The following is a 14,843-nucleotide window of genomic DNA, read 5'->3' on the forward strand; positions in this document are numbered from 1 at the left end:
ACACCTGTCAGACAGCACAGATCAAACAGGTAGTGATGTGGATTGTTGGCATAAACTTACATAGATGGTTAAAATGAGTCAAATAAATTAATTATATCTCAAATCAAGGTAAAAAAGTAAATCAAGTCCTTTTTAATAGGCACAAAGCAACACAGTCATAGAAACTGAACATTATACTTCTGCTTCACATTCAGGAGGCATCTTTTACTCACACACGTACCGCATGTATGAACGGCCTAATGCTAATTAAATGGGCGGCTGTTTTACAACGATTATGTCCAAGACAAAAGTCCCAGGAGTGTCCAATCCTGGTCCTGGAGGGCCGGTGTCCTGCATGTTTTAGTTTGAACTCTGTTTCGGCACACCTGATTTCAATCAGCAGCTAATTAACAGGCTTCTGCAGCGCCTGATGAGCTGCTGCACAGGTGTTTCAACCACTGAATCAAGCCTGTTGGAGCAGAAAAAAACCACAAAACCTGCTGGACACCGGCCCTCCAGGACCAGGATTGGACACCCTAACTCGTTCACTGAACCTGTTAGACTTTATACACAGAAAAACGACTCATCTGGTTATTTTAAAAAAATACTTCAACATCAAAGTGCAGTCATGCGCATTTTACACTGACTGGGTTTACAGTTGGTTTCCTAACAAGCTGGGTGACCTGGTCTGGTTGCAGAAACTGGAGGAGTCTTTGCTTCCCCCAGATGTCAGCACTGGAGAAAGACATCTGACGCTTCAAGGTGATCCACAGGCATCTGGAGCAACACCTGTACCCATCACCACTCGAATATTCCAGATTATCGCCAGCAACCTGGCTGAGCAGCCATCGGGTAGGGAATGCCTACACCAGTTAGAATTATCACCTCGGTAGAAAACGCTCGACACTCCTGAGCTTGATCCGTCTCTCTGTCCCAGGTGTCAGCTCTGGGGTCGGTGGTGAGGAGACCAAGGCCCCGAGGGAGCAGCCGTCCACCAGCCTGATGGACCGTGACCAGCCACCAGTCAAGCACACAGGTCTCACAGAGAGGGTAGGAGAGAATCAAAGCAGCGTAACACTTTCAGGTCCACGTTGAGCTACGGAGAAGGTCGTTGTTTTCTGTTTTCACAAAGAGAATACATTAAAGGCACAGGTGGCATCACCATCCTTTTTATGGATGTCCTTTGAAAGCAGTGCACAAGACATTATCACAAAGAAATTTATTTTGTCAACTTGTTTAACCAAAATACACTGCCTGGCCCAAAAAGTCACCACCTGGATCTAAGCAAGCAAATAGGTTATTGAAACATAAACGACTTCTTTAACCCCAACTGGTGCAATGAGCAGCTTCTCATTTCTTAAACAACCACGTGGAAAGACACATCTGGTGGTCGTGGGAAAGATGTTGGTCTGTTAGAGAAGGGTCAGATCATCAGCATCAAGCAGAGAAAACATCTAAGGAGATGCAGAAACGACTAAAACTGGGTTAAGAACTGTCCAACGCTTTATTAAAAACTGGTCTGATGAGTCCAGATGGACCCTGTTCCAGAGTGATGGTGCATCAGGGTAAGAAGAGAGGCAGATGAAGTGATGCACCCATCATGCCTAGTGTCTACTGTACAAGCCTGTGGGGGCAGTGCTATGATCTGGGCTTGCTGCAGTTGGTCAGGTCTAGGTTCAGCAACAGGATGTGCTTCAAGAATGAGGTCAGCTGACTACCTGAATATCCTGAATGACCAGGTTATTCCAGCTTCCCTGATGGCACGGGCGTATTCCAGGATGACGATGCCAGGACTCATCAGGCTCAGATAGTGAAGGAGTGGTTCAGGGAGCATGAGACATCATTTTCACACATGGCTGGGCCACCACAGAGTCCAGACCTTAACCCCATAGAGAATCTTTGGGATGTGCTGGAGAAGGCTTTGTGCAGCGGTCACACTCTACCGTCATCAGTGCAAAAGCTTGGTGACACATTACTGCAACACTGGATGGAAATAAATATTGGGACGTGTGTGAAGCTTATTGAAACAATGCAACAGCGAATGTGTGCTTTAATCAAAGCTAAAGGCAGTTCAATGAAATATTAGAGTGTGACCTTGTTTGGGGCCAGGCAGTGTAACATGCATGTGTTGAGTTACTAGTTGTAATACTGATCATCTTTGCTTTTTCTTACTAAAAAATCTGTCACTGCTCGGAAAACTGATGTTTCATGTGACTTGTTCTTCCACCTTTTCTCAAGCCTTCATATAAAAAAGTGTGAATGATTTTTAAAGAGGGCAATGCACACACAAGATGAAAAACCACAGCAACAGCACAGCAACTCGCTCCTGTAAGGAAAGCCTTTAAGTACAAACAAATAGTTTATCTGTTTGCACTATTATTTGTTTTATTTAATTAACTCACTTCTACAAATGCTTGTTTTACATGTTTTGTGCGGGGCAGATGTGATAAAAGCATCATTTGTTCATGCTACATCTGGACACATATGGGGGTGTTTGTAAGTATAAATAAGGGGAAGGAGAGACCGCTTCATGAAGGGTTTCCTTGTGGTCTGCTCCAGGAGACTCAGACCCCCTGTGCTCACGACAACCGGCGTCTCCCTTCTTTGCTTCCTATGCTTGCTACTCCGCGTGGCTGTGCTGTTTATGGGGAAAACCGTGAAGGTCACTAGCCGTCTCCCTCAGGACTGTTGAAGAAAACGCTTGTTTTTTGTACAAAGCACAAAGCAGCTACACAGCCCTCTTTATTCTTCATTAATCCAAAATGTTCACAGTTTGCACTCTTGTAAGTTACTTTCAGATCATGACCATTCATATACAACACCATGAGTTTTATGGTATTTAAAGTTATGGTCGTAGTTTAAGTTTAAAATAAACTAATTAAAATATAACATTTTCTGCCTAAAACAGTATAATTGCATTTCAGGCGTCAGAAGACGACCACTGGCAGCTCTACAGCGTGGCGGAACACCTTCAGGCCTGTCTTCTGTTATGGAGACAAAACATCAACATTGCATTTTCCTGGTGCAGATAGCCTTTAATTTCTTTAATTGTTTTACGGTCCTTTCTAACCCCGTTCTGTTTGTAGCTTTGTGATTCTGCTAGCTAAATCCAGTTAATTCAGCGAGCAGTTTAACTGGAACCAAGCCAGAACTGGTCCAAATGAACTGCCTTCCCCTCAGAAAGCATGTTTAAAGAGCAAGTCACCCCCAAATCAACTTTTTTTGCTGATAATCTATGTAAACAAGTGTCTAATCGTGCTGCAGACATGTGTTGTCAATAATTTGGCACTTCAGTGCATCTTAGTTCAAATTTAAAGAGCAAGTCACCCCCAAATCAACAATTTTCTTCTGATAAACTATATAAATGCGTGTCTAATCGTGCTGCAGACACGTGTCGTCAATAGTTTTGCACTTTAGTGCATTTTAGTTATAATTTAAATTTTCTGCCTGAAACTGGCAGTGTTGTGCCGTTGTCAGGTAAAAACTCTGCACTGCATTTGAATTTAAATCTGCCACCGCTATTGGCTAAGAGGTATACTATGATGTAAACTGGTACATTATGATGTCACAATGTCGTGAGTGTGTGTATTTGTTAGTGGCTCCACCCTCTCGGTCTGCTAGGCAACAGCATTTGTTGCATTTTTCAAAGATGAAGTGGGAGTGGAGTACGCTTCTTGTAAGGGGTGACTTGCTCTTTAAATATTCTGCCTAAAACTGGCAGCGTTGCACCGTCGTCAAGTAAAAACTCTTCACTGCATTTGAATTTAAATCTGCCACCGCTATTGGCTAAGAGGTATGCTATGATGTAAACTGGTACATTATGATGTCACAATGTCGTGAGTGTGTGTATTTGTTAGTGGCTCCACCCTCTCGGTCTGCTAGGCAACAGCATTTGTTGCATTTTTCAAAGATGAAGTGGGAGTGGAGTACGCTTCTTGTAAGGGGTGACTTGCTCTTTAAATATTCTGCCTAAAACTGGCAGCGTTGCACCGTCGTCAAGTAAAAACTCTGCACTGCATTTGAATTTAAATCTACCACCGCTATAGGCTAAGAGGTATGCTATGATGTAAACTGGTACATTATGATGTCACAATGCCATTGTGAGCCTGTGTGTGTGTGTGTTAGCGGCTCCGCCCTCTTGGTCTGGTTGGCAACAGCATTTGTTGCATTTTTTAAACGTGAAGTGGGAGTGAAGTAAGTTTCTAGTAGGGGGTGACTTGCTCTTTAAAGAGCAAGTCACCCCCAAATAAACTTTTTTTGCTGATAAACTAAATAAACGAGCGTCTAATCGTGCTGCAGACACGTGTCGTCAATAATTTGGCACTTCAGTACATCTTAGTTAAAATTTAAATATTCTGCCTAAAACTGGCAGTGTTGCGCCGTTGTCAGGTAAAAACTTTGCACTGTATTTTCATTTAAATCTGCCATCGCTATTGGCTAAAAGGTATGCTATGATGTAAACTGGTACATTATGATGTCACAATGCCATTGTGAGCCTGTGTGTGTATGTGTTAGAAGCTCCGCCCTCTCGGTCTGCCAAGCAACAGCATTTGTTGCATTTTTCAAACATGAAGTGGGGGTGGAGTTAGACTCCTGTAGGGGGTGACTTGCTCTTTAAAGGCCTTTCTGAAGGCTGACATTGTGATGGAAGTTTTCTTCTCGTGTCGCCTCAGTTTAAAGAAAAACAACAAACGTACCGATTAAGTGGATGCCTCTGAGTTTTGTTTTGCAATCCTGGACAGGGGCTGTTTGTTTTACGTGCTTCAGACCTGGCCATGTGCTTCTGCACACACGCATTAGTAGTTCAACGCATCCACGTAGATTGTTTTCATCCACCACTAGTGCAGCAGCTGTTCCCATGCATGACCAAAAAGTTCACTATGTGGTAACACGCTCGCAGCAGTGGCTCCTCCTCCCCTCCGCTCTGCCCGCTTGTTACCCCACGCTCTGTAATTACAGTCAGTGATGATACATAAACAGCTTTCACAATCAGCTGGGGCTCTTTCACAGAGTCAGCACTCGGGGGATAATGTGAGAGGAAGAGGGAACAAGTTTGTTGTTCAAGTAGGATCGTGAGTTTTTGGGCTGCTTGGGGGCGATGGACATCCGCTCCAGCTGTGTTTAGGAATCTGACAGATAGTGCACTCCATTAATTCCCTTTATTAAACCTCTGGGCCCAGGCCAAGCCAGAGAAAACGATTGCAGCTGTAACCCTTAGCATGCTGAGTGGATGTTGCACTCGCAAGCAGACGTCACTCTGGAAGAGTCGGGACAAGAAGAAGGGACTGGTGTTGCCGAGTTTGCATGAAATGATCAATGAACTGAAACATGTAAACACTGGTGTTCTGTAACAGGAAAGTTGCGAGGGAAAGTACCTTTTTGGTTTGTTTTCATTAAATCTGTTTAATGTTTAGAGGTCACATTAATTTCTTTACAATATATCTACTGTGCTCTCCAGTATGAATGGATGCCTTGTGAGTAGTCTTCTGTGTAAAAAAGTCTGGCGCTCCTGTTTCAGGAAGTAGAAGTTAGTCAAAAGAGAGGGTGGACAGCAAGTCTTACTCGTAAATATTCATGATATACAAACATCTCACACAGTGACTCCTCTGCTGCCTTCGTTTCCTCTTCTTCCTTGGGTAAAACATGCAATGTCGATGTTTTATCTCCACGAACAACAGCAACCTGAACATGTGCCACCATGTTGCAGAGTTGCTAATGCTAATGGTTAGCGTCTAATAGTCAAGAAGTGCTCTGCCCTCTCCTGGCTGCAAAATCAGCACAGAATTCTGTGGATGCAAGCCAAAGTGGTTGAATCTATAAATGCTAATTTTCCACTGTGACGTAGAAGAGACTGGTTTTATTTGACACAATTGTTTTCCCATCTTGTGCACCGCACCGTCAGAGACAGAGCTTTTTCCGTGGCTGCCCTTACCCTATGAAACTCTGTCCCTCAACACATCCATGCTGCTGACAAAAGACCCACCTATTCAACCAAGCATTCACATCACATTAATCTATTCTCATTTCATTTATTTGTCTGTTTGTTTGTTAAAAACTTATCAATTATAATAATAATAATAATAATAAAAAATAATAACAATAATAATAAAAATAATAATTATTATTACTATTAATAATAATAAATAATGATGATAATAATAATAATAACTATTATTATGAATAATAATAAATAATAATAATATACTTATTATTAATAAATAATAATAATAATAATTATTATTATTATTATATTATTATTAATAATAAAGATTATAATAATAATAAATAACAATTATTATTATTATTTATTATTATTAAAAATAACGATGATAACAATAATAATAATAATAATAAATAACAATAATAATTATTATTATTATTAAAATTAGTATTATTATTAATTATAATAAATAATAATAATAATAATAATAATAATTTATATTATTATTTTTACTATTATTAATAATAATAATAATAAATAATAACTAATAATAATAATAATAATAACAATAAGTATTATTATTATTGTCATTATTATTAATAAATAATAGTAATTATTATTATTATTATTAATAAATAATAATAATTATTATTATATTATTAATAACAATAATAATAATAACAACAACAATAAATAGTAATAATAATAATTATTATTATTATTAAATTTATTATTATTATTATTTATTATAATAAGTAATAATAATACATAACTATAATAATAATAATAATAATAATAATAATAATTATTATTATTATTATTATTATTATTATTATTGTGGCTAATGCAGACAATAGGGTTTGAAGGAAATTAACAAGTCCTACATGGATATGCGACTCAGAGTGACCAACCATATTTCAGAAAGAACAAGAATTAAGAGGTTTCTGGGTGAACAAGTCCTTTAAGGCTTAAATAGTCTGGCATGTTATCAGATCTTCAGCTGGGTCGCTGGGTCAGCCAGAGGATATTGCAATCCTAACTCGTATCTAGAAGGATTGATTTTTTTCATCTACCACACGGGCAACGCAGCAAGTTTTGGCCCAAACACCAAAGCCTTCACACAAGCATTAAAAAGGATTCTCTTGTTGCTTGTTGGCAGCTGAATCAAAGCAAGATTATCCTTTGATGTTTCCTGAAATATTTATCCAAAGAGACAACACGAGGAGTGGCACAAATCATAAATATCGAGAAATGTGAAAAGCTAACTTAAACCACATTGCAAGGGCCTGAAAAGCCCAAGAAACATACATGGGAGTGAAAACAGAAAAGAAACCATAGTTACCACATGGAGTCATAAAACACTCTATGACATAAAGACCCTTTTTGAATGAATTGTGTTTCTAACATTATTACAGAATGCCACTTTGTGGCCTCGTGGGACCGGCCTCAGCTCACTTTAGGGAACCATGAAGACTCGAGAGCGATTGTGCTCTGAAGCGGATCACAAACAGCAGAGGCCTCAGCGAGCACTAAGGCCCCCCACTAAGCCTCGTAAGCCCCTTAGTCAGGGCAGATGGAAGACTGAGATTACTTGCCTCTCTCTTTCGCCTTCACCGTCACCTCTGCAAGGGTGCACTGAGAAGCAATGAGGTCCCGCTCATGTGTCGACGCGGGTGATGCAATTTAGTGATGCAAGGAAACCAAGTGAGTAGAGGATCTAGGAGAGGAAAGTGAAGGTGGGGTTTCCACAGAAGAAGTTAGGGTGCTCTCCTGGGAGCTTTCTGCATGGAGCATGGCTAATCCAGAGCAGCCTCCATCTTTACAGCTGAGAAGGGAAAAACCATAAAAAAGCGTCGTCTCTGTTGAGTGTAGATTTAGGGCGAGGCTCTGGCTAGAAGCCCTCACACTGCTGCATGAAAAAGAGCAAACAAGCCTTCCCATCACGTCAAGGCTCAGAGCCATGTGAGCAGCCAGGGACGCCTGGTCAGTAAGTGCACAACAAGGTGGACAGGCAGGGGTCCACACAAGTGCTCGGTGTACCTACATCATGCTGATCATCTGTAAACATCTGGGGACAACGAGTCCTACCAGTTCTTGGGAGGAGGGGTTGACTCGTTCCTGCATTTTGTTCATCTGGTGATTACATTTCAGAAGTACTGCACAATTTAGAACATGCCCAAAACTGATGTTAAAGATAAAAACCATCATGCTCCATGTTAGATGATGCACAACGTCATTCGGTTCGATCAGAGTTTGTAGTTTTGTTGCAGATCTTAAAAAGGCTGTCTCGATATTGTTGCTTTTCTGGCACTGAAATATGTCGTTGGGCCAGAGCTAGATCTCCACATGCTATTGATCGTTGTTAGAGTGTCAGAGCAAAATCACAATGAAGCTATTGTTTGGTCCTTAGGCACACAAACCAAACAAATCTAAAAAATATTAAGTCTATCGGTCAAAATTTCCAAATAAACAGCCGAGTTTTTTATTTTTGTTTAGTGATGGTAAATACCCTAAAGAGGCCATATCATGGAAAATCCACTTTTTGGAGCTTTTATAACATGTGAGATTATTTCCTCATGAAAAATACCCCCAAACCCGTTTTTGGCTGCATGCGTGCATTTTCCTGTCTCAGTTGCAAGTTTTCAGATTCGGAGGAATAACCTGCAGACACGAGGATGAAAACTAAGTGCATCATCAGACATTTCTCCTCCTTATGAAGCTAATCTCGGATCTGAAACCCACCTCCCCGGAAAGTAGGTCACTAACTCCCACTTTCTCTGAGTTGCAAGTGTAGAGCAGCTGATTTCATGCTGCATGGATGTGCACCATCTTGAAACCTTAGCATTACACGTCGGAGTGAACTGATGAAAAATTGGAGTGAATGCAACTGAAGGTGCTGGAACAGCTAATCTTAGCCACCACAAAAATACTTTAACTCACGCATCCTGGCAGATGTGACTGATGTCTGAGCCATTCACCTCACATAATCTGAAGAAGAAGAAGAAGAAGAAGAAGAAGAAGAAGAAGAAGAAGAAGAAGAAGAAGAAGAAGAAGAAGAAGAAGAAGAAGAAGAAGAAGAAGAAGAAGAAGAAGAAGAAGAAGAAGAAGAAGAAGAAGAAGAAGAAGAAGAAGAAGAATCATTTTCTAAAGCGCCTCTCAAGATAAAAATCACGAGGCACTTCACAAAAACAAAAATGTAAAAATATAAAAAAGCATTTAGAAAATGTTTAAAAATATTTTTAAAATGAGCAAAAAATAGACAATTGTGATTAAAAAAATGTAAAGAAAGAGAGAGAGTGAACAGGAAAGAGGGAAATCAGTGGATCCTGAGGAAGGTGGAATAGGTGGGGAGAGCAGAATAAAGAGAGAGAGGTGAAGAAGGTCATACAAAAGCCAGCTTGAACAAGTGAGTCTTCAGCTGCTTTTTAAAGGAGACCACTGAGTCCACTGATCTCAGGCTCAGGGGGAGAGAGGTCCAGAGTCTGGGGGCCACAGCAGCAAATGATCTGTCACCTTTGACCTTTAGCCTGGTGCTGCACAACCAGTAGGCTTTGATCACTGGACCTCAGGGACCTGCTGGGGGTGTAGGGACTAAGAAGATCACCAATGTAAGATGGTGCTTGTCCATGTAAGGCCCTATAGACCAGAACCAGGATCTTGAAATGAACCCTGAAGTTGACCGGCAGCCAGTGAAGCTGGAGGAGAAGCGGGGTGATGTGGGTGTGTTTGGAGGACTTGGTCAGAAGCCGAGCACAGGCGTTCTGAACCACCTGTAGACGGTTCAGGGAGGTTCTGCTCAGACACGTGAAAAGAGAGTTACAGTAGTCTAAGCGTGAGGAGATGAAGGTGCGGAGAGCTGTCTCAAGTTCAGAGCGGGACAGAATGGGACTCAGCTTAGCAATGTTCCTGAGATGGAAGAAGGATGAGAGAACAAGGGTTGACAGATTATGTCCAATCTCACTTTGAAGACTGGATCATAACAGCTGCAATGCCATTATCTATCTCACTCAGTGACTGCTGGAGAAAATAAATGAATTCATTTTTCAAAATAATTTTGTTAATCCAAACTTAAATGTTTTATAGTAAGCTTCATGAAACTCTAGTAAAGTTCATCTATGAAACCGAGTCTTGTTAGCAAATCAGCATTTTTACACTATTTAGGCCAAAGTGTGACTTCTGCTTCTCACACAGCTGTTCTCAGGATTCCCTCTAACCACAGCTGCTCAAGCTCTGTGTGTTTCAAACACACCGCTCACGTTGCTCCTTCTTTTTTAATTCCCATGGCTGTCACCTCAACCACGGGCGGTACAACACATTCTCGTGCTCTCCAGGTCTCCAGAAAAATATCAAACTCCAAAGCCAAACGCGTGATGACCACTGATGTGGTTTGCAGTGTGTTTTTCGGAAAAGGGCAACAGAAAATGTGTTAATACTGTTGGCAAAGGGGACTGGGTCCAATGCTGAACAGTAAGACTATTGTCTTGGTTCTGTTGGACCCTGCTTGGGAGATTAAGCATCCAGAGATGAGGTACAGCGAGAGGGGGGTGAGGGAGGGGGTCTCAGGGTTGATTTGAAGAGTTTGGATGGTGGTTTGGAGTGTGCTGCAGGGGAGGGGGCTCTCTCCATATCTATCCCTCTCTTTTTACACGAGAAGTCGACGAGGGCGGCTGGAGGCACGCAGTGTGTTGTGGTGCTGAAGAGCCATGTGGTTTGTGTTAGTGAGGAGAGGGCGTCTGGCACCAGCACAGAGAGTGGGCGGTGCGGAAGGAGTTTAGGATGAATGAAGTTGAGAGGTTACAGGACATTCGGATTTTCAGATACATGAGAGAATCTGACATTGCACCGACAGAAAGACCGGGATGTTGTTATCTGCGTTTTTGGACGCATTTGACAGCTAATCGTGAAAAAAGACTAGCACAACATGCAAACTTGAGATTCTTTAATCCCCAGCGCCTTCTCACGTGTGTTGCAAATTCATGCAGACACTGAATATTATTGCTGTGAGTTAAAATGATGCATACTTTTGGCCTGGTTTTATTCAGTGCACATATCATTTATGGCAGGGGTGTCAAATATGCGGCCCGCGGGCCGAATCCGGCCCGCAAGCGGGTTAAATCCGGCCCGCGAGATGGTTGTGTAAACTTTATTTTCATACTTTACAATGTAGAGTGAAAATAAACGTATCTTTGTGAGCAAGTTTTCTCTGTAATGAGTATAAATAAAACAAAGCTGCGCTCAAGGCTCACACAAGAACTTGAATCCCATCCTGAAGATGGCCGCCACTCAGGATGTGACTTCTGATGTTGATGTGCTGGTGAAAGCTAAAAGATGTAAAGTAAAATGAGTCAAATATACTTTAAGTGCTGCATGAAACTGATCTAGCCATGTGATCTGTAAGCTCTTTGAATCACTAAGGAATGTTTTTTTTATTGATTTTTTTTTTTTTTTCAAATTTTCAAGTACACTTCCGGTGTTGTACTTGTACTACACTGTCCTCAGGCTCCAGCCTTGTTTCATATTGATTGTACTAAAACAAAGAAAACAATCAGAAGTTTTTTTTTTATTTACCGGTCCGGCCCACTTGGGACTAGATTTCCCTCGATGTGGCCCCTGAGCTAAAATGAGTTTGACACCCCTGATTTATGGGTTAGGAGTGAGTCGCCCTCAGACGGAGGAATTTAAGGATCTTGGTGTTGTTCTTGCATGAAGATGGACCGATGCATCAAGGCCTCATCTGCTGTAATCAGAGGTTCTCCACTGGTAAAGAAGTCAAAATGATGTTTCATCGCTCACCTATGACGATGAGAGCCGGTGATGACCAGAAGAACCAGATCCTGGAAACTGGTTGCTGGAATGAGCTTCTTCTGAGCGGTTTTCAGGCTCAGCCTTTGAGATTAAGAGCAGGATCGCCATTATTCAGGTGGACCTGTGAGGACCTCTGCTCCTCCTCATCAAAGGGAGTCAGCTGAGGCGATTGGAGATCAAAGTTTCTGACTCTATGCTGTTTGTGTATAGCTGCAGTTCATTAAAGCTGCTTTGCTTCACTTGGTTCAGCTGGATGAAACGACGATGCTGCAGCCAGTTGTGGACACGGACCAGAACACTCTACCACCTGGATCCATGCAATATCGGAGCACAGAAAAGACTTGTAATCAGAGGCTGCAAGCCCACCAGGAGGTCCAGAAGAAACAAGCCCAAGTTGTTCAGATGTTACAAACCAAGGTGGCTCAAACGGGTTTTAATGTTCTGATGTATTACCCTGAAAAAAGAAAGGTTCTTCCGACTGACTGGTTGACTTTTGTTTTATATTCCAGGTTCTCCAGTACAAGAACAGGTGTGGCGAACTTGAGGAGAAGGTCTTGGAGAAGACCTCAGCATGTGAAAAGATAAGATTGTTGGTGTGTGCCGTTTGAAGCTCTGCTCACTAATTAATAGAGTCAACTCCTGTAAGGAGAGACTGATCTACTTCAAAAAAAAACAAACAAACAAACAAACAAAAAACAGTTTGAATAAATTTCAGTTTTGGTCACTTGTTCAAAATGGCGCAGTGGTTAGAGCTGTTGCCTTGCAGCAAGAAGGTCCTGGGTTCGATTCCCGGCCCGGGATCTTTCTGCATGGAGTTTGCATGTTCCCCCTGTGCATGCGTGGGTTCTCTCCGGGTTCTCCGGCTTCCTCCCACAGTTCAAAAACATGACTGTTAGGTTGATTGGCCTGTCTGAATTGTCCCTAGGTGTGTGTGTGTGTGTGTGTGTGTGTGTGCATGATTGTGCTGTGTGTCTGTGTGTTGGCCTGTGATGGACTGGCACTCTGTCCAGGGTGTACCCCGCCTGTTTGCCCATCGACCGCTGGCGATAGGCACCAGCCCCCCCCCCCCCCCCCCCCCCCGACCCTACATGGACAAAGCGGGTTCAGACGGTGGATGTTGTGGTGATTTTACAGTTTACACCACAATTACGCACCTTATGGGTATCACAAGGGTTATTGTGTGTGCGTGCGTGTGTGCGCGTGTGTGTGTGTGTGTATGTGTGTGTGTGTGTATGTGTTGGTGCGTGTGTGTGTGTGTGTCTGTGCGTGTGTGTGTGTGTGTGTGTCTGTGCGTGTGTGTGTGTGTGTGTGTGTGTGTGTGTCTGTGCGTGTGTGTGTGTGTGTGTGTTTCTGTGCGTGTGTGCGTGTGTGTGTGTGTGCGTGCGTGTGCGTGTGTGTGTGTGTGTGTGTCTGTGTGTGCGTGCGTGTGTGTGTGTCTGTCTGTGTGTGCGTGCGTGTGTGTGTGTGTCTGTGTGTGCGTGTGTGTGTGTGTCTGTGTGTCTGTGTGTGTGTGTGTGTGCGTGCGTGTGTGTGTGTGTGCGTGTGTGTGTGTGTGTGTGTGTGTGTGTGTGTGTGTGTCTGTGTGTGTGTGTGTGTGTGTGTGTGTGCGTGTGTGTGTGTGTGTGTGTGTCTGTGTGTGCGTGCATGTGTGTGTGTGTCTGTCTGTGTGTGCGTGCGTGTGTGTGTGTGTCTGTGTGTGCGTGTGTGTGTGTGTGTGTGTGTGCGTGCGTGTGTGTGTGTGTTTAGCTGCAGGCCCAGCTGGACTCGGCTGAGCGTCAGAAGCGTGTAGAGCAGGATCTTCACGTTGTTTTACAGAAACAATCAACTCAGCTGCAGGAGGAGCAAAGAAGGTGAGCGGGCCGTACAATTATGAAGAAATTATTTTTATTGCGTCTTCATACAAACGACACGGGCCTATTCCAAAACATGTTTTTAACATATATTACAAATCTGTCCGCTTTTTGTCATTTTTAATAATTTATTGTCCACAACAGGAAAAAAGCTATGAAAATATTTCTTATTTGTATTTTCATTTTTGGGGTACAATAATATATAATATAATGTAAAATAATCTAATACATCTAAAATAATCGGCATTGCATTCTCTAGGTCAGGGATCGATTTCGGTCCTTGGGGGCCGGTTTCCAGCATGTTTTAGTGGTTTCTCTGAGTCGACACTCTTGATTCCCCTGTGCAGCAGCTCATCAGGCTCTGCAGAAGCTTGTTAATCACCTGCTGACTGACATCAGGTGCGCTGAAACAGAGTTAAACCTAAAACATGCTGGGTACCGGCCCTCCAGGGCTATAAATGAACACCCCTGCTCTGGGGAGTCCCACTGAGGCCGCATGCTTTCTGCTCCTCAGGTAACGACATGTTTTTGAAACAGTCACAGCGATATGGCTTAAAACGACCCTGAAGTGTGTGTACCGACCCCTAGCACCAGGAAACTACACACTGACGCTTTAAAGGGCAGTGCCTGTACCTAGTGGATCTGGGGTTACAACAGGCAGCCGCTGTTTTTACCGTCTTCATCCTGATGGAACTACAAGGATCTTGTGATAATGCTGAATCTGTCTCTGAAGTGCTTCACCGTTAAAAAACTGTCGCCCGTGTTCACACAGCAGCTGCACCTGGCAACAGAGACTCGACAGACTAAAGCTAGTGTGGGTGCTAAACAAGCCCTAACGCTAGCTTTGGTTTCTGGTCCAACGTTCCTCTTACATGACTGAGAAATGTGTTTTTCATAAAGTAACACGACCTGGTGTTTTCAGGAGTACCAGCCTAAGCCAAGTGAACTCTGTACTCCGGGAACAGCTCGATCAAGCTGCCACCATCAACACGGAGCTAGCAGAGAGCCTGCGGAAGGCCCACAGGGACCTCGACTTGTGTGACACTCATCTGCAGCGAGAGCAAGAGGTGTGAAAATCCTCAGAAGTGAAAGATTTGTACCAGAAACGCAACAGTAGCAGCTCAAGTTCAGTCTTCACTGAACTCCTTGAGATCTTGGGTGATTGGTATTCGTTTCATCGCCAGTTTTATGAATTTAGTTTTGTTCTTTGATGGTTTTTAAGTAGTTGTTTCCTGTTAAAACACTCCCAGCTGCTGGGGAGGAAGGAA

At 42.7% G+C, this 14,843-nt stretch overlaps 1 protein-coding gene across 2 annotated transcripts in view; it reads left to right on the top strand.

Annotated features, from left to right (window-relative positions):
• crocc2 (ciliary rootlet coiled-coil, rootletin family member 2) overlaps positions 1 to 14,843 on the top strand; it is a 41,877-nt gene that overhangs the window by 315 nt on the left and 26,719 nt on the right. For both annotated transcript variants that reach the window (XM_070545869.1, XM_070545870.1), the window contains exons 2-7: positions 678 to 831; positions 917 to 1,029; positions 11,975 to 12,142; positions 12,235 to 12,318; positions 13,472 to 13,575; positions 14,498 to 14,642. In XM_070545869.1, coding sequence (XP_070401970.1) covers positions 678 to 831; positions 917 to 1,029; positions 11,975 to 12,142; positions 12,235 to 12,318; positions 13,472 to 13,575; positions 14,498 to 14,642 — 768 coding nt within the window. The remainder of the gene's footprint in view (positions 1 to 677; positions 832 to 916; positions 1,030 to 11,974; positions 12,143 to 12,234; positions 12,319 to 13,471; positions 13,576 to 14,497; positions 14,643 to 14,843) is intronic.

This window comes from Nothobranchius furzeri, chromosome 16 (genome assembly GCF_043380555.1).
Source record: "Nothobranchius furzeri strain GRZ-AD chromosome 16, NfurGRZ-RIMD1, whole genome shotgun sequence".
NCBI lineage: Eukaryota > Metazoa > Chordata > Actinopteri > Cyprinodontiformes > Nothobranchiidae > Nothobranchius > Nothobranchius furzeri.